The 25,939-nt window shown below is 51.3% G+C and overlaps 1 protein-coding gene and 1 long non-coding RNA gene across 6 annotated transcripts in view; both read right to left on the minus strand.

The window, feature by feature from the left end:
* LRRC75A (leucine rich repeat containing 75A) overlaps positions 1-25,939 on the minus strand; it is a 79,410-nt gene that overhangs the window by 23,137 nt on the left and 30,334 nt on the right. For 4 of the 5 annotated variants that reach the window (XM_068656077.1, XM_068656079.1, XM_068656081.1 and 1 more), the window contains one exon: positions 16,491-16,619. In XM_068656077.1, the coding sequence (XP_068512178.1) occupies positions 16,491-16,619 (129 nt within the window). Of the gene's footprint in view, positions 1-16,490; positions 16,620-16,942; positions 17,065-25,939 lie in introns of those variants that run through there. The other variant, XM_068656080.1, reaches the window with a different exon arrangement.
* On the minus strand, positions 9,087-16,475 carry LOC137842275 (uncharacterized). Its single transcript, XR_011088993.1, has 2 exons — positions 12,307-16,475; positions 9,087-11,672 (listed from the first exon to the last, which is right to left on the minus strand). It is a non-coding gene; the product is annotated as an uncharacterized lncRNA (long non-coding RNA).

The following is a 25,939-nucleotide window of genomic DNA, read 5'->3' on the forward strand; positions in this document are numbered from 1 at the left end:
CAAATTAGCAGTCAGCCCGGGCTTGGCTCACCACTGCTCTTTATTCAGGCTGATTGCCCAAGATTTTGGACAAGCTGGACAGGGATGCTGATGAAGATGCTGTGTCTCATCTGCCAGGATGCCCTATTACTGCTGCCCTCCCGTCCTCTCCCTCCAGCCTCAGCAACGAGCTGCGTATTTCGCGCAGCGTAATTTATGCAATGTATTCTCCCACCTCACCTCGCAGTCAGCAGAGCAGGACGGGCTTTATAAAGACATTATAAATATTAAATTAACCAAGGAGCAATCTGGTTTTGACAAATCACCTCTGGGTGTGCAGGGAAACAAATGCATCAGGTTTTCTTAAGGAAGGAAAAAAAAAAAAGCAGGGCAGAAGGGGCACATCAGCAGATGGCTGGAGCAGAAATAGCAGCATAGGGCTTTAACCCCTTAATTTCAGCACCTCATTTATCACCAGGACTTTAAATAAGGGTTTTAATCCGACAAATTTTGGTGCAGCTTCAGCCTACGCTCCCCCCCAGCAAGCTGAAAGCTCTCCTGGAGGCCCTGCAGCAACAAATAGCTACAGCTCGAGACTCAGAGATGGGGGAACTCGACAGGCTCAGCACGTCAAATTAGCAGAGAAAAAGAAACAACAGAGAATAATTTATTTCATGTTTTCCACTAGAAGGGCTGAAAACACATTACAGTCATTTTTTAATCAAGGACTCCAAACATTTGGGGCAGACAGCGGCACGTGCTGCTCCCCTCTGCCAGCACAACCAGCAGCCCCAGCACGAGAGGAAAACGCTGTGGATTTCCACACCTACCCCGTGTTTCATCTCCTGCCATTTATCTTTGGGTCCGTGAGCCGTTTGCTGCCTTTCAGTTAAAGGGAAGCAAACACATTTTGCATAAAACAGAGGGGAGAGAAGCCAGAGGGAAACTCTTTAGAGAGGCTACAAATCAGGCACAGCTGGTAGGGACGCTGCGTGCCAGGCAGGACTCCTCAGTGATGCTCTCCCCGTGCCGGTGCTGTTTGTGCTCCATCCTCTTGGAGGGCTCCCTGCACACCAGCATCACCACCTCCAGGTCCCAATTTCAGCAGAGTTGTCTGCACAGTCACAGCATGTGCCCTGCTCCCTGCTGCGGTGCAGACCCCATCACCGAGACTCCCACCTTGAGCAAAAGGGGCTGTGGTGCCCCAGCTTTGAGATAATGGTGCCCAGATGCATGCTGCTCAGGCTCAGCTGGGCTTTCCCCTTGCTGCACCGCATGGGATGATGCTTGTTCTGAAGGGAACAGCACGCCAAAATGTGTAGAGAAAAAAAATAAAAAAATCTGGAGGAAGTGGGCACTGTGCTGAGACTCAGCGCTGCAAATTGCCTCTGCCGTAATCCTGGAAATGACAATTAAAATTATCTCCTGTATTAGCCTGACAACTAAATTGTTGGGGAAGTGAAACGACTCCGCAGAGGAATATGGCAAAAAAAAAAAAAAAAGCAGAGGAAGTAAAAGCCCCAGAAGCTTGTGCTGATGCACACATGGCAGGAGGCTCCCCGGGAGCCCTCCAGGCTCTGGTAGGAGATTTTGCCCCAAGCAGCTGCTGAGCCTCTCAAGTGCTGTGTCCAGGTCCCTGCTGGAGGCTCAGATCTCAGCTTCCCATCGCGGATACCTTCTGAGAAATTAAGCACAAAGAAATCCCCTCATGGGCACCCAGCAAACCACCAGCACCCCTGCAGGACCTTGAGGGGCTCCAAGAAAAGATGTTAGAGCAGGACGAGGCATCTTCTGAGCCCCATCTCCCTGCTTCAGCAGCCTTGGCCAGCTCATCCTTCACTAGCAAGCTCGACTCACAAGTCCTGTGGGTACAGGGCTCTTTGTGTTTTGGGGTTTAAAACACTATTTAGACAGCACCACTTCTGGGCACAGCAACTCACGCCCCTCTGGTCGTGGCACCACGCAAGAGAACGACAGGAGGGGCTTCTCCACACCGCCCTGCAGCAGGCTGGAGATAAATGCTCCAGTTTAGCTCTGGGATGGATGCTCAGCACATCTCAGGGGCTGCTCACTTGGTTGGACCTGCCCGAAGCCTCCAGGACCCCAGACCACCAGCAGCACTTGTGGGGCAGCGCTATTTTGGGGCTGGAAAAGGCTGCAGGAAGCCTCTTTTTGAGGAAGTTCCTAAACCTCCAGCACCTCCAAGACCCAAGCGGCAGCAATTCCCCCAAGAACTCAGTGGGGAAGGTCACAGGCCAACCCTACAACAGCTTTCCCAAGCCAGCAGCACCACGGTACAGCAAAATGGGCTCCCCAAAAGCACCCCCAGGCCTGAACCATGTCCAAGAGCCACCCTGGGCTTCCCAAAACCTGCTTGCAGACACAGCTGAAACGGTGCCAAATGCAGAGCTGGACGCCCGTGCTATGGTTTAAACAAAGGCTTTTCCCTGGTTTATTGGACAAGTCCATCAGGAAATAATTGAAGCTCGCGCACGCTCCCGTGGGACCAAGCCCAAAAGCTTGTTTGGAAACCGATGCAGCAGAAAAACCAGTGCGGCTCGCTCGCCTGGAGGAAGTTTTAACCTCACTTCCCTCAAAATGAGAAAGGCAGCGGCCAGACGGGCTTCCTGCCCCCCCGCAGCCATCGGCTCAACCTAGGGCTGGCTTTTTTGGGGGCAGAGGGCACAGGCGGCAAGGAGGATTTATCTCAACCTGCAAAAACTGAAAGCTGCAGCGCTGGGTTTTGGCAAACACTCCGTAAAACAATTTTCCTTGTAAACAATGAAAAGTGCCATTTTTTAACTGAGCACGTTGTCTACAAACAGAATCAAACTGTGGGGTTGATCGCTGCCCTGAAATGACACAGAGGGATGAACCTCCAGCAAAACCTGGCAGCGATGCCAATGCCGTGGTGCTTCGTGTCCACAGAAGACCCGGCCCCTTCTAGTGCCGGGCATTTGTGGAAAATGGGAATGTGAATTTGTTGCTCTGGTTTCCAGCCTCTGGGAGGAAAACCCCAGGGCATCTGTGGGTTGGGGAGGTGCAGCCCAGCACACAGAGCTCCTCAGCTTTCCCAGCTGCTGCTGCTGGAAGAGGCCTGGGGGCTTTCTCCTGGCACCACACACACAGGACAGTGCACGGAACATGCAGGGAGCCCCGTGGCACCCGCTCCCCTACTCATTTATCTCGGGAAGCTGGGAGGCATTTAGGAGAAGCCGTGCCTCGCACCTTTGTGCAGTGCCCCAGCTCTCAGCAAGGCTCGTGGAGCTCACGAGCAAACCCAGGCAGCGCAAGCATCGCTGCCATCAGCAGCAGCCGCAGTTTTGGGGCAATATCTCAGTTCCTTCTCCTCCACCATGTCCTGGCTGAGCTGGCAGAGACCCAGTGCAGTTCCCGGCCGTGGAGGACACGATGCTGAGCACGGGATGGAGGAGGGATGAGGGGAGAGCTGAGAGCAGAGGCTTTCCCTGCACAGGGCCCCTCTCCCTGCCGTTCCTCCTCCATCCTCGCCTGCCTCCAGCCCCTGGAGGAGGAGGAGAAGGCTGCTCGCTGCCGGGAGGAGCCGGAGATTCATGAGATTGCAATCCCTTAACCGATTTCAGCTGGGAGAAGGATTCGTGGCACACACCCCAGCTGCGAGCTGCCGCCAGCCCCGCGCCCACAACTGGAAAACGAGGAGGGGGCAGGAGCCGAGCTGGCTCCTGCAGGGGTCCCACTTTGTCCCCACGCAGGGCTCACCCATGGCATGGGCAAGAAACAGCCCTGAGAGTGCAGGGCACTGCTCCTTGTCCATGCACTGCACTGCACTGAGTCAGCCCATCTATCTATCCATCTATCTATCCATCTATCCATCCATCTATCCATCCATCCATCCATCCCCGCAAGCAGCCCCACAAACCCCCAGGAGCTGCAGCCCACGCTGCTCCCCCCTACCCGTGCCACAAAAGCCAAGCTCCACGTTCCCAAACCTCACCTCTGGGCTGCTCCAAAAGCAGCAGCACACCGGGAGGCAAAAAGCACCGTAAGGCCTTGCAATAAAGGTGTTATTGCAAACTCATTTGTTCTCGCTAAGCACTGAATCGCCCGCGGCACAGCAGAGCCCGGGGGGCTGCGCTGGGGCCGGACACGGTGTTAAATGGGTCAGCGTTAATGATTGCAGAGCCCTGATAAAGAACTCGGGCTGCAGCACAGCTCTGACCCAAATTAGAACAATTAGCCATCGGCCCAAGCCGGAGGAAGCGACAGGTTTTTGCTTGCATTGTTACCCAGCCCCGCGTTTCTGTCACTCGCAATCAGTCTCTGGGCAAAACCGGTGCTGTGCAGCAAATCCTACGGTGTGACAAGCCCCGGATTGGCCCTCCGAAACCAGGACTGAATTAAAAAAAAGTTCTCTCTCCTGTTTGTTTGTTTGTTTTTTACCTTTTCCAACTTGCATCCTCTCTTTGAGGCTGCTGCAGGATTTGTGGTCGCAAATGCACAAAGCCAGCAGCCAGGGAGGCTGCACTTGGAGACCCTGGGGGTGCCGTTCCCTGCATGTAAGACGTTTGCTTTCCATACGGTTCGGTGGATGTTGACCCTTAAAACACGACCTATTTCATACCCATAAAACAAGGAGAAGCTGATGGATTTCCTTCCAAGCCCCGCTTGCTTTATTTGCCTTAGGTGATTAGCTAGGATTTGCCTTCCTACAAATAGTTTGGGTTATTAGGGGGGAAAAAAAAACAGTCGAGAGAAAAAACTATGCTCGCAATGGTAAACAGAGCTATTTCTCGGTAGCATGAAAACATAAAACAGTGAGAGATGCTCTAGGAAGCCCTAAGACAGACCATCTTAAATGGGTTTTGGCACGCATCAGAGCAATTATTACAAATTAGCACGCAGCCAAGGAGAGCAAGCCCCCAGTAAACCACGCTGACGAAAGGATAAACTGGGGTTGGAAGGGAATGGCAACAAAATAAACCCACTCCCCCTTTGTTTACCTGCAAACACGAAATGGAAAATCCTCAGCAAAGAAATATTTGCAGAAGGGAAGAGAAAGGTTTCGGCACTTGGGTCCCTCCTTACCATGTTAAATGGCTCAGTAGCATTTGGAGGGGTGAAGCCAAAAGCATGATGCATTTGGTGGTGACTTTTTTTTTTAATTTGGAAGACTGTGACTTTTACATCTTTGTACATACAATTATGTGCATGGAGCAAAGCATCCTGGCTGCTGGCGGGCTGGGTAGAGGGGCAGCCTCGGAGCGGGGACGTCCCCTAGGTGCCCAGGTGGCACCCGAACGGGGCACTCGGTTTGGCTGAGCAGGGACACAGATGATGGAGAGCAGCCTGACCTCCTGCAGCAGGATCCTGGTGTTCAAAGTATCCTTGAGCTGGCCCCTGGGCTTGTCACCAGCCAGTTTTGGGTGACCTGTGCCCTTTTCCGTGACACCTCTGTAATGACTGCAGCCCCGCAGCGGGCCTTCCCTGCACCCTGCTCCCCGGCCCCAGGCTTTAATAAAGCCAGCACTGCCAAATTTACGATGCCTTCCCTTTTGATGTAGTCACGCGGAGCTGAGGTCATCTAATGGGTTTCTGGTTTTCTTTTTTTTTTTCTTTTTTTTTTCCCCTCCCCTTTCAAAGCACGGGGCTAACTCGCAGCCTATTGTTGCGTGCAGACATCTGCCCGGCAGCCACCCCGGCGAGCAGCGCCAGATTTGCCTTTTGAAGCCCTGATGGAGTTTTCTCCAGCAAATCGACCTCCTCCTGCGGGACCAGGAAGGCTCCAACCCCCCTGTGTAATAAGAACGAGGGTGTTCCCATTGGGGCTCCCTGTTTCTGGGCTGATCCCCTGGATCCTACCCCAATTCCCAACGCCAAGAAAGGATCAGCTGGAATAGAACGAAGGTCTCTTCTACGAGAAGAGGCGTTTACCTTCTTACAGGAAAAATGCATTTTTTTGGCATGGGAAATTCAGATTTGGGATTGCTGACCCTTCTCTCAGCATGGCTCCAGTGGCGAGCTGACCGCAGAGTCTGTCCGGAGCTCTGCTTACGTCCCCTTCCAGCCATCCACAGAGCAGCAGGAGGCTTGAAATTCAACAAAAATAAACCAGCTCCCAACTTCCCACTCCACAAGGGTGCTTAGTGGTGGAGTCAGCTCCGGGGGGTGCAGGATTTGGGCCACGGACCTACAAACAGCCAGCGAGACCCTGGCAGAGCTGTCAAAGCACCATGCACCACACCGCTCCATACAAGCATCACGAGGCTGCCTGCAAAAACATCCATTCAATTTTTTTTTAAACCTTTCAGTCTGTCCAGAAGTTCTTTATGGGCTCCTAAAAACTGTTTTAATGCAAAAAGGGGAGAGGTGAGAGCTGCTGCTGGCAGCGCTCAGGCCATGCTGGCCGTCCTGATGCAGGACTGAGCACTCACCTAGGATGATCAATTACAGGGTGATGAAGACCCCAGTAATTAAACCCTGCCTTGACCTAGCCTAAATTAGGAGCTGGTGATGCTGCTGCAGTAGCAGAGCACCGAGAGCGGAAATTTGTAGAAATGAAGAGAAATGGAAACCAATTTTGCAACCCAGATACCACCATAAGAAGTGCTCAACACCTGCCTGGACGAAAGGCCAAAGTGCAACGCGTCGAATTCGGTGTTGACACGCCAAAATGAAAAGCAATGTACAATGGGGCTTATCAAAAGAGCCAGGAGTACAAGATGAATGGGATCGCAGTGACTCAGGAAGTTATTCAGGAAGATTCGGGAGTAATATTACACTTGGACTTCGGAGAAGCAATTAAAAAAGGCAATAAAATTCGAGGTGATAGATGGCCCTGAGGGGAGCATGTGAGATAAAGGGAAATTGCAGAAAGGAATATAAAAATCTGGTGCAAGATATACTGGAGGGCACCCAGCTTGGCTCCGGCAGCAGAGGATAAATGAGCAGCAGTCAAAATGATGAGGGGAATGGGGGGGGGATCAGCAGGGGTCTGCACCCTGCGCTGCAATGCCCAGCCCCATCATGCTCCCAACAGGGTTTTCTCACCCCACAGACAGCAGCAGAGCCACGAGGACGGTGCTGAGCACAGAGCTGTGTATTGTGGGATCCATCCTGACGGCAGAAATCACTGCAGTGTTGGGCAGGACCCTGCTGATCACCGACCCCCCTGGCTTCTTCCACCAGCTGCAGGGCGATGGGTGCAGGACATGGTGCAGTGCCACCGTGTCACCTCTCACCACAACACCTCAGCCACTGCGCCTTGACAGCCCCAACCTGCCCCAGGTGTGCAAACCACAGCAGCAGGTACTTTTCGGGGGAAATTGCCTTGGGAACCGCAGGTCGGAGCCCAGCGCCTGCTTTTGCTGCTATCTAAAGGGGAACGCTCGCCGTTCGCTGGACTCCGGGGTGAAGCCAGCAGTAAAACATTGGGTTATTTATGTTGCAGATGTAGGACATCACGCAGGATTTTCCCAGCCCAACAAGGCTCCTGCGGAGCCTGCCTCTCAGCCGCACCGCGCCGGGTCCCACGGGAAGCAGAGCTCAGCACACTCGCTATTTCTGTCGGAGGCGAGCAGGAGCGTCTCCAGGACAGCGCCTGGAGTATTTATGTGGTTCTCTGTGGGTTCTCAGACCCTCGCCACAACCCTTGGGAGCCTCGTGATGTGCGCAGGAGCCTGGGAAGGGGAGACAAAGTCCCCCTTGCATCAGTGCCGGTCACTCCCTGCTGCAGGCAGGCGCAGAAACGTGCACCTGAGGGCAAGGACACGGCCCTCAGAGCAAGTCTCACCTTCAGCTCATTCACCTTGTGGGCACGAGATAACCTGGGATTGTTAGTTTTATTTTTAAATGATAAGATCACTGTCATAAAGCAGCAAAGTCAGTGGCCACGCTCTGGCAAAGCGCTCCCAGCAACAGCAGCGGGATGCAATGAGGCCAGGAGGAGCGGGGTGATCTCTGGTTTCTGGAGTCTGTTTGTTCCAAGAGGATGCAAAAATACAAACACAGGCACGGGGGCTGTACTGGGGTGTTCCTGGAGAGCCGGGTGGAGAGAAGAAAAGGGAGAGAGGCAGAGGAATCCAGAGGTTTAGCAGATCCTAATGATTGCAAAACTCTTCGAAGGTGGAAAGGGTGGGATAAAGGCATGGTGTCGGATCATCGCGCGCTGAACTCAGGCCAGAAATCACAGTCCCTGCCATTTGAGAGCCATCACCAAACGTCCCGCTGGCAGCCTTCCTATCTGCAAGACCTTGGCTCTTTGCATTTCACAGATCCTTTTTGCCCAACAGAGACAGAGCAGCTGTGTCACCTCTGTGAGGAACCCCAGGGAAACAGGACACGGCGCACCGCTTGGCTCCTCTCGCTCCATCAGCCCTCTGTCCCCATGGGGTCCTAGCCCACCCCAAACCTACAATCCAGCAAAAAAGATGAAATTTGGGGTGCAAGCCAAGCGACAGATTTTTCTTCAGGTTTCAGTGCAGTTCACAGCATGGGGAAAAGGCAGGATTTGAAGGTGACCACACCACTGCATAACCCCAGACAGCCACCACGCAGTGCCCTAAGCTCCCTGCACCCCTCAGCAGGGCTTGCTCCTGAGACTCTGGGAATGCCCCCATCCCTCCCCATTCCCCAAACACTGGTTTGGGGAAAAGATGCCATTTTTTAGAGTATCTTTCACCCATTTGTATGAAAACTGAGCAGGGCTTTTCTGCCTGGCACATGGGATCTGAATCGGATGTGCCCATGACCTGCGGCTGGGCAGATTCCTCAACGTGCCATCAATTTCTGGCATCATCAGCAAATCCTCCTTATTAAACCATTCATTTCTGCACACCCGCACTGCCAGCAGACCGCTTGCTTGCCTGGCGTTCACCCTCCTATGAATTAGGCTGGGAGCAGATATTAAAGCATCCATCCACGTGCCCGAATCACCGGGACAAAAGCAGCGAGCAGGGAGCTCCCCGCCCCAGCCGTGGTGCACAAATCCCACCACGCGCCCCACGTACATAAACACTGCTCCCACGAGGAGGCAGGGAATCAATACGCTTCCTTCCTACGGGGTAAATTATCTTCTGATTAAAAGCTCAATGAGCTGAACTCAAATGTCAATTACCGTCAGAAAACATCAATAAAACATGTTGTTACTGTTTAATGAGGTACCTGTTTCTTCATCCGTCGTTTCCCTCGGGGACACGCGCTTGGTTTCAGCAGGTTTTAGCTGAGAGGCTGCACATGCATGGGCAAAGCTCCTCTGCCAGGAACAAAACAGAGGTGACATCGAGCCTGGAAAGTGGTACGAGGCCACACACCCCCACACAGGACTCAATTATTTCAAATTATTACCCAGCATATGGTATTGTTCACAAAATAGTCTGTGAGCTTGCCAGCTCTAGCAAAACAAACTCAGCAAACGGTTTCTTCAGTTCATCCTTCATCATGTTTTCTCCTGGCTGTATTCCTCATCTTGGGATTCTCTGGGAGTGAGGGGCAGGATCAGACAAGGTCTGCTTGACCCAAACCATTTTTGTGCTGTGGATTGCATGCGGATGGCTCTTCGATGTGCTTCGATGTGACATTTTTTGGAGGGAGCGATGCATCGAGGAAAAGGCTGGAGACTGAGCTCAAACAAGGGTTTGCTGAGTCCAGAAAGATATCAGAGCCTTCTCCAAGAGATTTCACCAACATTAGAAGGAGCGTGACCAAGAGCAGAGCATCTCATGGCTTTTCTTCTTGCCTACCCTGAAGGGGAGGCCACCACGAAGGTGAGAAGAGCTGCTCTGCCCAACCACACAGCATCGATGGGAGAGTCAGAGGTGGACACCCAGCAGAGGCAGCTTGGGTCTGTATCATCTCCTACTGAGGTTTTCTCTAGAGAAGTTGGGAAGAAAAGCAAGGAGTTGGGGAAGAATCACTGCCCTGGTGTTGAGAACTGGTGGATCCCTCCAAAATGCAGCCACAGACCTTGTCCTTCCCTTTTTGGCATTAATATCCTCACGCTGGTCTGTCCCCTTCTACCTCCTCTTCTGCTTTGGATTCAACTCTGAGGTTTAATTCAGGAGCTTGGCAACAGCTGCCTTCTGAGAAAAGAAGGGACATTTGCTAAGAGCACACCATGAAACGTCTTCCCCTGCTCTGGGTTCCTTTTTTAATCATCTGCTCCAGTCCCAACCTGGGTGACGAAGGCCCTGCGCAGCACCTGACATTTTGGAGGCTCTGCAAAATCTGCCTCTGAGATGACAAAATCCGTCCTGCGGCATTTAGGAGGGTTTGCAGATGCTTGCAGAGCTGTCAGGAAAGGTCGCCCTGTTATTATGGGAACCGAGCTAGGGGCTTGTTGGCAGTTCTGCCAGCCGGCACTGAGATTTTGGGTTTAAGCAACCCAAAGAAGATAAAAAGATAACAATTTGACAAAAGTCACCCTCACCAAGCTGGATGGGCCCCAGAAGTTGAGAAGGGGGAAACAAAATGGAGTTTTTTTGTTTGTCTGCTTGTAAAAACCTCAGTCAGCAGTTGTTTGTGCTCACACAGCCCCCTTCTTCCAGAATGGTGCAGCTTCAGAGACTCTGAGATTACAGGTTCTCCACGGATTGTCCCCCACGTGATATCATTGAGGGAATCGGGATGTGAAAGGCTCCTCTGTCTGTGCACGCTGCTGTGCCTTTGCCTGGTCCCATACAATTGGATTGCATTCCCTGCATTACATTATAATCCAGGGAATTCTTCACATCACTGGTAACAGCAAATACTGGGGGCTTCCCCCAGCTCTTCTGCACCCAACAGGCTGAAAAATCACGTGCTGGATTTCCTTCAGAGCCACAAGAGGGACAAAAGTCTGTAACGGGGTATCTGATTTTCACGAGGCAAGGCCAGACATCCAAGACACGAGCTAGCCAAAAAGGGTGGTACCCCATCGACCACCTCCGAGAGGGCAGTCTATCTCGTATAAGGTGCTAAACTTCAGATAGGATTCATCTACTTGGCATTTTATATATTTCTTTTAAAAGGACGGGCACAGCCTCCCTGGGTTCTTGTACCACGAAGCGTGGCACTATAAATAAAGGGTGCAGAGACTGAGTGCCAGGACCCACAGCCCCAGCAGTGACACCAAACCCACTTCCCATCCGCACGCAGCTTTCGGACAGGGGTGGGTAGCATCCCCTCTCCTTCTGCATTCCCACTGCAGTTAAAAAAAAAAAAAAACATCAATTTTCCCCAGCAAATATGCTGGTAGTGGTGCCATCACAGCCCATCTAGCCCTTACTATGATTCACTTTCAGTCTTAATATTAAAGAAACTGCAAAGAGAAGGCTTCGGCGCAATTTTCCCCGTGTTTCCAAGGCACTCCGCTCAGCTTTAGCTCATGCTCCAGGGCTTCCGAGAACATCTCTCTTTTTGTAAAGAGCAGAGGGCACGACACTTCCAGATGGGGAAAAACCAGAGCTGGCGTTAGTGGAGCCTGAGCTTCGCAGCCTTTTTCGTACTGCAGGATATTTTAATGTATTGCAGATGTCTAAATACCCATAACGAGTTATCTTCACACTTGGAACAAGACTGGCAAAAAAAAAACCTGAGCCATTAATACAGAGCACAGTTGAATTAGCTGAATCCTCATCACCCCCATTGCTTTTATATCAGGTATTTGGGGTTTGAGAGGTTTTTGCCTGAGTGTCCCCCAACGTGTCATCACTTCGTACCTGTCATTTCAGCTTGTCCTGCTGCAAAAATAAGTGTGATGTCAGAAACCTGGAATGATAATTTGAATTCAAGAGCAAATACTAACATACGTGGTGAAGGAGCTGGATTAGGAGCTTGGTTTTGGGATAAAGGCACTGAGCTAGTGGTCACGGTATCCTGGTTATATTCACCCTGTATAAGCTGAGCTTATTAATACAGCCTCAGCCACGTGTCACAGCACACAGGGCTGTAAATAAGAGGAAAAATGCTCATGTTACTTTCTGTACAGCTCCATCAGAAATTACATGTTTTAAAAATGCAGGGCATAAAAACCTAACATCATCTGTAAGTCAAATCCTTATCCCCCAGGGCTGAAGAAGGGTTAGAAATAGACCGTTTCAACCAGGTCATGATAACTACTTCATATATTTTTTTCTTGCTTTCACGGGTGACAAGCCATATAATCAAACCCATGCTGCAAACCTGATCAGTTCAGAGCTCAAGCAGGAAATCTGAGCCAGCACCAGCGTTAAGCATGGGTTCTCAAATGGCACAGAAGTGAATAACAAAATAGGTCTTCGCTCTATCCACGCCTACATGGGCAAACCCAGTTCTGCGTCCCAGCCCAGCACATCACCTCTGCATTTTCAGCGAGGAGACAGAGGACCACATTACCTGTTGGACAGTTTTTATGCCAAGCTGTTTGCCTGTATCCAGTACCCTACAAGCAAATGGGATCTCATCTTCCACCTGTCTTCTCAGTGGGTTGCAGAAGAGCAGACAGGCCAAGCTGGGCTTGGGGAAGGGCTTTTGCTCAGCTGCTCCACCAGCCCTGCCCTGGCCACCACTGGCAGAAACCTGCTGCGGGAAGGGGATGAGCAAAGCCAACATCTCACTTTGCATTGATTCTGGACGAGCTTGCACCTCCCTGGCTGCTCCCTGAAACCTGTAGGAGCTGGAGCAATCAAGCACCCCAAGCCTGCAAGGGGAAAAAGCAGCTTTTGCCCAAAGTTTCACATTCTGCTCTCCCCCCAGCCCCGCTCGGTGCTTATCCCACGTCCAACAAGTCCTCAAGCTGGGGGAAAGCCTGACTCACTCGCTATCACGGTCATCAGTCATCCATACATGTGGCTGCAGTCTGTGGAAAAAGAAACCGCTTTAATTTTCCAATAGTTTATAGCCAGATATTCCTGCTGGCAAAAAGAGCTGATTTTTTTTTTTTTTTTTTTTTTTTGCAGGGGGCCCTTTGCTCCTTTTGCATTTGTGTCTTCAGCTCCTTTGCCTGGAACACCTCTCACTGCAAATTTAAATGGCTGTGGGGAAGATGAGGGGCATCAAGCAGCTTGGTCCCATACCACGTGGCTTCGTTTGCCTCTACATTTTGTCCCTTTTCCCCATTCAGAGGGCAACCCTGGACAGACAGACATCACACCAGAACGCCCAAAGCAGCACAACCACCTCCTTAACCCGGTGGGGACACACGCCGTGGTGTTTGGCAGTGCCTGCAGCAGAAACCAGGGCTCCCTGCCATGGTGCCGCGGAGAAACAGAGACTGCAAGATAAAAGAGAGCCCCAGGGTCACGGCTGTGGGGAAGGAAACACTTGTTCAAATGTCTTTGATCGTATTCAAGTGTCGCTAGAACAGCATTATCCATCTGTACCGAGGGGCTGAGTAACCCCAAGCACTTGCAGGTGACCTGGAGAAGGACAACACTGGGGCTCCTCTCACAAAACCCACCCAACCTCAAGCACCTCGAGGAGGCTGGGACCTCACAGGGCACACGGCCCAGCCTCTGCACCAAACACTCAGGTGTCCCTTTGAGGGCTCACCCGATTTCCAAGCTCATGCTCATTCAAAGCACTCCAGCACCATCCGTCACAAACTGGGTTTCGTGCCTCGCTGCTGGTTTGAATTTGCTCGCTGGAATGAGCATCCCCGGAGCTGTGCTGAGCAGCAGCCACGTCGGACAGCTCAGGCCAGCTTTTCCTGGCCCTACAGAGCACTACGTGTTTACCCAGCGCTTGGAAAAACCATTCAGCTTTTATTTTAGCACGGGGGAGAAGCCAAGGGGTCACCTTTAAGCTAAGGTGGTATAAATAGAGGCTGAGTGGAAAGAGCAACGTACAGAGAGCCAGGGAAGAGCTCTGTCCAGGAGGAAAGCGAGACCCCATCGCTCCCAACTATTTAATAGCCACCAGGGTCCACATCAGCCCTGTTTTTTCCACCTCCTTCTAGATGTGGGCAAGTTCACAGCTACCTCATCCTATATATTCACGCATATTTGTGCCTCGGGACGCAACAGCAAACCTTTGGCAGATTGAGCGAAAGCCAAACCTTTGGCAGCGCCCCTGGCCCGGAGCTTTCCCCTGCTCTCGTGCTGTGCTGCCAAGTCTCTGCCAAAGAAACTGGGGAAGAGCAAAAGCTCTGGGAGAAAGGGACTGGAGGCTGGAAAATAACCCAGGGGACTCAGACATAGAACTTGATGGAGGACAAAAAGCAACTCGGTGTCTCAGGAAACCACAGCCAAGCACCAGGATGAAATTATTTTTCACCCAGCATCTTGAGCTGCCAAACGAAAGATGATTTAAAGCCCAGCCGGTGGCACCCAAACCCTGAGCAAGGCCCAGCAGGAGCTGCAGCACCGTCCTGCTGCTGGACTCGCCGCCTGCCACCTGCACAATCCCTGCTCTCCTCTCCAAGGCAAAGCTCACAGGGGATGCTCTGGGGCTTAGCAGCTGCCTGCAAGACCCTAGGGCTCCGTGCTGAGCTGCACAGAAACATGGGGTGACGTTTTCTTTGCTGTGTGAACACAGCTGTCACCGCTCGCACGCTGGCCACCTGTCAGCATTTACTGCAGCAGCCTCGCTGGGGATGGCTGGCACCAAGAAGCCACCAGAGCCACTGCCTGGAGGGGTGCAGACCGCGAGGGATGATGAGGACCACGTGCATTCAGCGAGCAGCATCTCACGGGGACAAAGAGACCCCATGCTGCACGGGCTCCTTGCAGTTCAGCAGCAGAGAGAACAGAAAAGCTCTCGCTGAGTTTGCTGCCTCCAGGAAGAAAAAAACATCCAACAGACCCCCCCTCTGCAACCAAATCCAAGGATATGGAGTGCAACAAGCAGACTCTTGGCAGAAATTCAGAGGCCTGATAAGCTCGCTGGGACCTGCAGGAGTATCAAGGCCCCTGCAGGAGCATCAAGGAAAACATCAGGGCTGCACAAAGTGGTCCCCAAGAGGGGCTGGGTCTTGCTCTGATGTCCCCCCAAGCCATGGTGCTGCTGAGCCCAGGAGGGGCACAGGAAGGGCTGCACCCTACATGTTACAGGAGATGACCCCATCTGTATCAGGTGTGAAACCCTCCTGATGTTGTGTTCCTGGTGCTCCTCAAACAGAGCTCCATCACATCTGTATGTGAGCAGAGCCAAGTGCAGGGTATGGGGGTGGAAGGGCTTCCTCTGGAGCACAGGGAGCTTTTTAGTAGCTTATGGGTCCCAGATGGCAAGTTCAGGGAAGCCACAGTGCTCCCACACCCCCAAGGAAGCTATTAGGATGAAGCCGTCCCACCAGGAAGCCCTGTAAGCCCTCCTTTGTGCTCACCAGAAAACAACGCTCAGCCTCTTCCTACAACTCCATTGTTTTAAATTCAGCTTGAGTCCCTGACAAGCAACGTGCAAGGGAGAAGAAAAACAGAACTGTGACAGAGGAGCCTTCAGCTCCCCCCACCGTGCTCTGACCTGTGTCCAGACCAGATAAGAAAAACACCGACAGAAATGCCTTTTTAGGAGCAAACACTTTAAGGGGAGTTGAGTGAGCATCACTCACCACAGCTCTTGCTCAGCCTGCACAGCATTTGGCAGAAGCAAGCAATTTCTTCTGCAAGGTGCATGTTTTAGCTGTTTGCCCCCAATTCATCTTTGATGCACAACATGTCTCCGTGTCTGCAGCGCCAGGACACAGCACACGGAGCTGTGCCATCCTCCCAGGCTCACAGGAGAGCGACTGCAGCACAGGGGGATGAGGAGATTAAAACATCCCCCAGATCTGATGCCACCTACGTCTGCTGCAATCACTGCTTGGTAGCTGTTGGTCTTCCCCCGTTCCCCCTCCCCCTTATCCAGTGTGTTTGGAGCTATCAGACATCTCGCACCACTCTGAGCCTACGCTGCTCTGAATCAGACACCGACAATATTGCTGATTTAAAAGGAAAGCCTGGGGAGAGAACAAACCCTAATTATCCAAACAGCCAGTGGCCACAATGCAAAGTCACATTAACTGTGGAAGAGAGGAGAGCCAGCCTGGGATTTCCAAAAGCCTGTATGCTGCTGATGATGCCAGGGAGCAAACGAGGCCAAGAGTTTTGAAATCCCCCATCTGCATGAGGCTATCCTTACAGTGAAACCTGCTCACAGCAGAGCCCAACCAGCAGCCCACAGAGGCTGCATTTTTTTTGGCAACCTGGCCTTGCAGGCACAGCCAAGGACTCCCTTGTCATTTGGGGTCACAATAAATATTGCACAAGGGCAAGGAAGGGTCTGCTGTCCTTGCAAGGCAGAAAGTGTTCTAACACGGCAAGTTTGTTAACGTAGAAACAAAAAGCCAAAGAAAGCAGAAATAACGTGCAAAACTAAGTGCTACGACCCAAAGTACTCACATTAGGTTCATGTCACCAAGATAGCTGAAAAGCCCGGTATCATGCAGTCTAACCATGATCTCTGAGCATGTCTCCTCTCTCCAAAAACACACCAGCATCACAGTAAATAGGAAGCCTTTTGCCTTGGGTGAAGCCCTAAGCTCCCAGTGGAGCTGTTTCCCAAAGCAGCACGGTTACGGGATGTGATGATGCTGTGGTACCTACCGGCTTGGGGCAGTGGATGTACCTAGCGAGGCTGATGATCAAATCGTGAGTGATCGGATCCACCAGGTTTCGAAAGCTGGCGTATCGGTAGAGGACATCATCCAGAGAGGTCGACTCCATTCCTAAGTCCTGCAGGAGACAGCGTAAAGGAGCAGTGTTAGATGTGCTACTAAAGCCAGTGGCTAGCACAAACCTTTTAGATTAGCCTGCAGTGGTGGTCCCCGCGAAGAAGTCAAGAAGAAAGTGATCCCCACCACCACCCAACACAAGGAAGGGACACATGAACATGTCACCCTGGGGAAAGCAGCACTCCTTGTGCTTTATCTGCTCTGCAAAGAGGCATTAGGGCTGCAGATCCAACACCTCGATGCCCATCACAAGCCAAAAACCCAGTGAGCAGACACCAGGTGTGCAGCAAGGTAAAATCATAGGTGACTCCAGCAAACACAGACACTTGGCCAGTGCGAAACTGGAACCAGAGAACAGCCACAGCATATCCGTGCTCTGCATCTGCTGTGCATAAGGAGGAAGGAATGAGCCTCAAATTGCAGAAGGATAAAGCCAGGGGCTGTGGGGATGGCGAAGTGCTGGAGCAGACTGGCTGGGGAAGGGGTGGAGGCTCTGCCGCTGGAGACTGGATAAGGAAGTGTCAGGAACAGTTTCGATCGAGCTGATCCTGCCCTGGGGATGGGTCAGACCTCCTGAGGACCCCTCCAAGACTATTTTCTCTGATTCTCAATCCTGAGACATCATAATCTGAGGAATTTTGGCAGAGAGCTCGTCATTCTGTGAAATACATTAGCGCACAGGGACGAGGAGAGGAAGGGTTATATGTAGTGTACTCCGTTTACTTCAAATATTTCAGCTCCACTGTAGTTTTATTTCACAGCAGCAGCTGATCAGGGGACAGGATGGCCCTCAGATGAATGTGGGTTGCAATGAGGTCTGACAGCCACCCCACAGCATAACCCCATGCCAGGGCCAGTGCAGCAAGCAGACGTGACTCAAGACCCAGCTGACACCACAGCTCCAGCAGAGCTGGGCTTGATTTCTAGCCCGGCCTTCCCGAGCAAGCCTTTTCCCTTTAGCCTTTTATTTTTGACAGCAATTGGCGGTTCCGTGTCACTCCTCACAAGCCTGTTTTCTCTTGTGAAGAGTGAAGCCCAGAGGCAGCCCCTTCTATTTGGCCCAGACAGGATTTAGTGAAACGACGGCCTGTAGGTCCTATTCACCTCTCCTTTGGGCAACATGTCCATCTCCCCACAGCAAGGACAACACCATGGCTACCCCAAAGCATTTACTTTCCAGATGATGAGGTTCAGTGGGCAGGGACACACCACTGCTGAGAGCGGCCTGCCACCCCGCCGCGTGTTTTGGCGCGACAGAGGCCCTGCGCTGCCAAAACCTCGTGACAGTGATTAACGAGCAGCCAACGCTGAATTGGTGGAGATGTGACTTGATGAGGAAGAACTGACCATCAACATCACACCAGTGTGAACCTTTCTGTGGGAAATCCCAACCCCTAGCCCTCCAGGCCCTCACTGGCAACGGGAGATGATTTGTAAACTGGTGGGCTGGCCTAGTTCTGAGCTTTTCCTGAGCCAAAATACAGCAGAAATGAGGAATCATTTCAACTCTTCACCAAAAGTCAGGCAGTGGTGAAGTTCTCTGATGCATACCTCCACCAGCACTGAGGAAAACGGCTTTTGATCCCTGAGAAGAGCCATGCTGGCGATTTGTCCACAACTCCATTAAATACCAAGTCCCCCTTTCACATAGCTGGTGGCACCTGGCATTGACAACGCTGTGATGTTTGAACACACACACATCTCTGGGGGTGGAAATGCCTGCCATTTGTAGCCGGCTGGCTTGGGGCAGGCAAAGATCTCCACATGGCCCTGGTGCTGTCCCCCTACATATCCCATACATAGGAAACCATAAGCCCACAGAGACAGCCCCATTGCCAACTTGCCCTCCCCAAATTTCCTTCCTGCCACCCCCAGAACTAAGCAGCTTGCCAAGACCCTTAAGCTCAGTGCTCATAATCCACCTCTCCACATGCATCTGGTGAATTCTGGAGGAAAGGAAGCAGGGATCCCACACCGGGGCCGGGGAAGAGGCATCCACCCTTGTGGCTTCCACACTGCAGCATTGGCACACATGAGAGCCCCGACAGGCTGAGCCGGAGCAGCAGGTCTGGGAGCGACCGCAGCCGAATTTTGTGCAAACCAGAGCAAAGAGATCTTCTGGTGTTTTGGGTGCTTAGTGTCTCGAAAGGAATGCTAACAGGTCGATGTTAAAATCTTTAACCCCATGCAAGGCTGAACGTCAGCTACAACAAACTACCCGGGGGGGTTCAGCCCAGCAGGGATTAGTGGTGGTGCCAGCAAAGCAAACCGGGTCCAATCCTACCAAGAATTTGAGGCTGGAAAGGGCTGAGCTGCAAAAACAACAGGAAAGTTTCAGGCAAAGAAGGAATGAGCAATGCCAGAAACATGCCTGGAGGAGAAAGCACGCGGTGCTCTGGTCCTCTCGGGGAAAACCAAGTGGCTGCAAAGAAAATCCACAGGATAGGAACCCCAGGGCCAGGTGCTGTTGTGCCAAGCTGGGAAAGTGAAACGTGAAGTTATTTATAAGGTGCTGGTAGCAGGAAGGTGCTATTTGACCCTGTGGGAGTTGCAGTCTGGCTAAGGCACTCAGTAAAAATTGGAAAGTGCCAGACACACATCACAAGGCTGGGGTAATTTTATTCACGATCATCCTGTAAAAATCTGTCCTTCCTGGCTCTCTTCTTATTTACAGTCTCTACAAATAACTTGTTGTTTACTGAGCATTTTGCACTTCTGCAGAACTTGTCATGTGAGGACATTAGAGCATCTCACAAGCGCAAATTGCATTTATCACCCACAACCACAAGCACTTGCACTTAGAGATGATGTATTTAAAAGGAAAGGATCACACCAAGGCATTATCTCCCTTAAAGAGCTAAGCAAAGTAGCTCCATGCGATGCTGTAAGTCCCACACGCATGAGGAAAGAGCCCATCTCCAATCTGTGTCACGAATAAGGCAATGCAGAGCCCAGGCCTTGCTCTATAAATGCAACTTTTAAAGTACAAGTGCAGAAGGGTTGGGTACAGCTGCTACTGTAGGAAGCCCAAAATCAACATGGCAGTAAGAAAACATCTTTACTTGGTTTAAAAGAAAGGAAAAAGAAAAAAAAAAAAGAGAGAGAGAAAAGAAAAAAATGAAAGAAAGAAAAAAAAAAAAGGAAAAAAGATACTCACAGACCTAAATAACCTTGTTACTGCTAGGAGTATCCCTCTGGTACCAAGTGCAAGGCTTTGCTGATGGCTGCAGACACACTGTTTGGTACAGAAGAACCCCAAGCAAGCCAAGGCAGTTGAAAACCCACATGCATGGGGCTGTTCACCCTCCCCAGGAGCACCCAAAAAAGCCCCAGAACAACAAATCCAAGTGGCCACAAGAATCAAGCAACCAAGGCTCCAATTGCAAACACACCTTGTTTGAAAAATAAAGCATCCTTATCTGTTTACAGTCTATCCCACAGCTTCTACCAAGTTGACACATAAAATAATGAATTCATCTGAGGGTCGAGAGCTGGGACTGAGATGTCTGCATGCACAGAGCTCCCCAGGAGCAGCACTGCAATAGCCATGTGAGCCCAGCAGTGCTGCTCAAGCAGGTTTGGTTTTAATTAGGCTGGAGAAACTATCTCCATCCTTCAAGACTATCTTTTTCCTCTTGTATTTTGGCACTGTGTGGATCCACGAGTGATTGTGCAGAACTGGATGGGTTCAGGAGCTTGGGCTCCTTTTTAAGAGGAGAAAAAAGGGAGAAAAAGCAATCCTGCAGATAACACAGTGCAGGGAGACCCCCAAAGCCAGCTCCCACTCTTCCAGGGAGAGAACACCCTCTCCCAACAGCAGGGTGGCTGTTACCTGCCCAGTCTGGTAGAGCTGAACATGAGGATTAATCTGACATGAGGTCAGAGCTGGATTTGGCCCACGGTCATATAGCATCACTGGCAAACAACACGCAGTACCAAAGGGGCCGAATATGGGGCTAGGCAGGAGTAATTCCACACACGCAGCTCTCAACACACCGGGATCTTTCAGGATCAAGCCAGGCTTAGCATCTTGCCACCTCCCTTCGAGCATCTCAGAAGTCTGACAGTTTTCAGCTAAAATTCAAATATAGAACCAACAAATCCGAGAACGTCTCTCTCCTGGGAGAGCTCACATTTTTCACAGGAAGCTTCCCCTCCTCCCTCCCCGTAAGCACTCTTCGTGCACAGATGTCTTTCTCAGCTGCTCCCTAAATCTCTCTGCCACACCAGCATCGTCTCTTCCCACCACATGTAATATTTTAAAGCCACTCAAGGCTGAAACTTGTTCGAGGCCAAGCGATGAGCTCATCTGCAATTTAATAACTTCGCACCAGCTCAGGCTGTCAGCAGCAAATCGCAGATCGCGAGCTCTGGAGGAAACGCCCAGCATCTGGCTCCAATCTCTATGGGTTTTTACAGCACATTTCCTTTCCCCGGAGGATCCTTACCTGGACAGCAAGCACAAAATAGGAAAATAGGTGTATGGGTTAAAAACAATGGTATTTATGAGCTGGTAAGACCACGGCTGTCTCGGTGCTGGCTAGAGGGGTGTTTGTCTAGTGTGCACCCAAAGCCCTGTATGGGGCTGTGATGGTTTGGGGAAGGTTTGCATCAGCAGAAGGGGAATGTCCCTGCATCCCTGAGCTGCCCCGAGCCCCTGGCATCCTCAGGGGCGCCAGCAGGAGTGGGCCAGGGATCTCAGTGTCTCCAAGATGCACATCCTGCATGATGCTGCTGCACCGATGCCCAGGTCAGGCAGGATTTGGGATCAATGAGACAAGCAAGCAGAGAAAGCTGGGAAAATGGAAAGGGCTGAAAGCGTGGTCCCACTCTGCTTTTTTTGCTGCTCATCCTCCCTGCTCTCACCCATGCCCTTCCTGCAAGGTATCTGATTTGTTTCTAAGTTTGGGAGGCCAGGAGAAAGCCAAACCCTCGCCAGTCCCTGGGGATGGTTTACCAGCTGGGGGCAAGGATGGAGGGATCACAGCCCCCTGCCACCAACCACCAGCATTCAGCCTCTGCAGGAGGGGTCTCCTGCTGCAATGCAAACATCGTACATTTCCAAAAAGATAAAAAAGAAGGTTGTGAAGGAAGTAGCGATTTAACTCAGAAGTCCAGCAGGAAGAATCAATGCCTCCCTCCACGGCAGCCAGCAAAGGAAACTTCCTGGGCACAGCCAAGAAAGGCACAAGAGTTATTTCCCAGTTGTTTTGGGAAAACAGCAGCCAGGCATGGGTACAGACCTTGGGACTCCTTTGTGCAAGCAACAACAGGAAACAACCCAGCTCCCCAAACCCCAGCCCAAACTCAGGGCTCACCATTGACTTCCCCAGGCAAACCATACACAAGCAATGCCATTTTCCCAGTGAAAAAGGAAAAAAAAAATAATAAAAAAAAAATGGCAAGCAAGGCATTGGGAGTCATAACCCTAGCTTATCTTTCCCTATTGCTGGGCACAAGGATTTTTTAGTTCCTCTCTGCTGCCTGTCAGGAACTGCAGCACAACACCAAGAGCCCAGCACTCGGCTCCCCGCGCTGCATTTCCATGAAGGCTGGCACCATGCGATGCTCCCCAAGCCACCAGGAGCCATAAGCAGCGGAAGTCGGGCACATTTTCTCTTATTAAACTATTTGTCACTGCGTGCTGAATCGCAATTAGAGGAAAATTCAGCAAGTCTGTGTGAGAAGCCAGGCGATAGAGCAGGGTGCTCCGTCGCTGCTTTTACGAACAGGGAGGGAAGGCAGTCACTGGTTGCCCAAATGAGGTTACTGTGCAAAACATCGCCCAGAGCTCCTTGGGTCTCAGCTGCTCATAAATATCCCCCGAGCTGCTATTTTGGCCAGCACCTTTTCCAAAACTGGTTCTTATCCACAACCAAGAGCCAGAGCAGCATAACGGATCGCCAGGCGGAGAGGCTGGTATTGTAAACAAGCATCAGGCACGGAGGAAGAGAGGGATTAGTCCTGAGTGCAATCCATCACCTGCAGAAACTCCTCTGGGAGAGGTGACTTCATGAGGAGGGTATCTGCAGTGAGTGAGGCCGGACTGGAGACAGGCACGGGAGATGGGATGTGCTCCGCAGCGCAGGGTGTGCACAGGCCATGGGGCCGCTCCACGAGGGAGGATGGATGGAGCTGCTCGGTCCCATAAAACACACCACTCCTTGCCTTTAATCCTTAGGATGTTCGGCTCGATCGTCAGAGTCTGGTTGAGGTTCGTAAGCCAGAGAAAAAGTGTGTGTTTATGGATCTGCCAGCTGCAATCTTCCAGGCCTGGCCACAGCCCCTGGAATCAGCCCCCACCTGTTTTGCATGGGATCGGCCCTCCTGAATTTGCTTAATTGCTAATTAGTTTGGTGCTGCCTTACTTTCTGCTGAAATAAGGCCAGGAAAGGTGGCCGGGCACTGCTGGAGGGCAGATGATTCTCTGGATGCCCAGCACCCCATGTCACCCACAAACACCCCTGTAACCAGCCCAGAGACAAGGGTGGCAGTCCCCAGCCCAGGCAAACCAGCAACTGCTGCTGTGAATTTCTGTTTGTAATCCCCAGGACTGGTGCAAAACTGGAGTTTTGCATGGGATATTTTCTGTTTAGGAGAGTAAATACTGGTCAGGAACTGCTGATCGCACACTCAAGCCTCAAGTGAGGGTACATTTAGAGAAGAGTCAATGTTTAAGGGAAGAAGTAAACGTTTGCCTGTCAGATTGACTCAAATAATAAATGGTGGCAGCCCAAACCCCCTCCAGGAATTTTGGAAACACATTGAGATGGATTAATGGGCAAAGATACGATGCTGCCATCTCAATAATAAACAACTAGGAATAAGAGATTGGAAGAAGAATGTGCCTCATTTATTTTAATCTGTGAGGCAAATGTAATTACCCCAATTGGAGTTAGGCCAGGCCGCAGCTCGCAGACATTTTCAGAAAGGTGCCTGTGGATATTTAATGGGAACAGATAGCCCCCCACCTTCATTTACAGAGCCGGTGGGATCCCAATACAGACAGGATTTAGAAACACTGCCCAGGGAAGGCAACTCCAGGCTCTGAACAATTTAGACAATCTAGGTCCACCGATGCCTTTAACACACACGTTTGTCTTAAGCTCACAAAATAGTATTCACACATCCCTCCTAAAGCAGGAGGAGCTGCCCACAGCCTGGTTTCCCATCCAAGCCACTTCTGGTCCATCACTTTGGGACCACTGCTCCTGCTGTGACCACAGCCCACGCAGATCCCACACCAGGAGGTTTCGGGTCCCTTCTCTCGTGCCCCATTACCTCTGCTTTGGCTGCTGGAGCTCCCCTTAACAACTCCTGGCTCCTCCTGTTTGCAGCTGACCATCCAGCAGCACCAGCTAAGTTTTTAAGCTTTCTTTAGTTCCCTGCTATTTTCTTGGCAGCTCAGACACCTCTTGGACTTGGAAGGGGTAAGGAGATGCCTTACAGGCACTCAAGTCTTATCTTTGAGCATGCAGTTCTTGTGTTCTCATGCACCTCTTTGTTTACAGGAGCAACAAAAAGGCAGCACAGGGATCCTTGCAGAAAAGAGGACAGGATTTGCAAGCAGAAGGGAGGGATCACTCATCTCCCTAATTTCCACAGCCTGTTACAGACCTCCTGGCATGTGGGCACACAGCAAGCGAGCGATTCCCGATACGAGGGCAGCACTCAGCTGGGAATTACGGCAGCATCTCACCACACACACTACAATCCTTGGGAGTTCCTGAAGCCACACGGAGCCTACCAGCACTTTTTGCAATCTGCATTTATCTCTCACCTGCTCTTATCGAATTTAATTAACAGCAATGAGCCAAGCACACTCGCTGTACACAGCCCCACTTGCGCACCCAGCATGGGCAGCCTCTGCCAAGGGATGTACCAAGAGGAGAGCCCACAAATCCTGCCTCAGGTGGCCCAACCTTAATAACAAAGCCAGCAGGCAACCAGGCCTGGCTGCTGTCTGTCCGTCCTGCCGCCTCTCTGTCCTCCAATAACTCCAGAAGGCAGCCAGTTTCATCCAGCTATGGGAAAGGGACAAAGCTGATTAAGGTCCTGTAAGTTTGGGGGAATCGGCAACAGGGGAAGGAGGAGATCCCAGCTAGGGGAGGACCAGGGCCTGGTTGCAGCAGACGGACAGACAGCAGGACAGATGGTCCCCAACTGCTATCGGGGTTGCTGAGCTGGGACCTCAGGCAAGATGCTGGCAGAAGCTGGGTTTCCCCAGACCAAGGTTTGCTTGGTGTGACGGAGCCTCCCATACCCCCCCAGAAGAAATCAATCCCTTCCTGCACGTACAATAAGAGCCTGCAATCCAATAACAGCTACCTAAAACCCGGCTTCACTTCCAAGCCCTGGACTGATTATTATTGCATTAGCTACGGAGGGACGTATTGTTATCGCTCAATAAATGCGAGCTCTACTTCAAAGGGACTGGATTTCAGCAGTGGAAGAGTACACAAATGCTTTGACAATTGCTTTGGGATCCTTCGAAGCAGGTAGATGCCAGAACAAAACCTGAAATCTTATTGATACAGACTTTGTAGTAGCAATGAGCGACGACGACTCCTCAGCACAGCTGGCTCTCAGAGGAGGTTATTCGAGGGAAGTAATTGAAGGCATCGCTCAGAGAGAGAAATATTCAATTAACTCCTTAAACCGGCTGCCATGGACCAATGTGGGCATTAGCAAAAAGATCATTTAAAGGAACAAACTGCAGCTGATTCTGAGAAAAGCATCTCAAGACACTTTTTGCACTATTTATGTGCCAGCAGGAGCCTGGGCAGGAGGAGAGCAGGGGCAGAGGAGGCAAAGTTCCCTGGAAGGAATATGAGATCGGTGGATTTTAGCCCAGAGCCAGCGATGGGGAGGCAGGGTGGGACCTGGCACTGCAATAAAATCACCTTCAGCTAACGACCACCTGTTCCACACCATGTCTGGAGCCTCTTTCTGCTCTTGGTACCTTCTCATTGCATACAAGAGGCTTCCAGCAAAGGAGCAAAACATACAAACCCCACAGCACCCAGCTCGTTTTCTTACTCAAGACAGAGCAACAGGGACGGAATAAAACCAGAGGTTTCCACAGCTTCCACCCACTTGCCAAGGAGGCCAGCGGAGCACAAGTAATTAATATGGACACCATGAATTTAGTCCTTTCATTTGCAAATCCAGCATCGCAGCTCATCTCAAGCATGGACAAAGTCCATTAATAAAGCAGATTCTTGTAATGGGATTCAAAGCGATGGCAAATCAATACATAACACGCTCGTACGCTAGACTAATTTATGCTTTGCATAATAATCAGGGCAACTGTACTTCTGG

This window comes from Anas acuta, chromosome 19, assembly GCF_963932015.1.
Source record: "Anas acuta chromosome 19, bAnaAcu1.1, whole genome shotgun sequence".
NCBI classification, from domain to species: domain Eukaryota; kingdom Metazoa; phylum Chordata; class Aves; order Anseriformes; family Anatidae; genus Anas; species Anas acuta.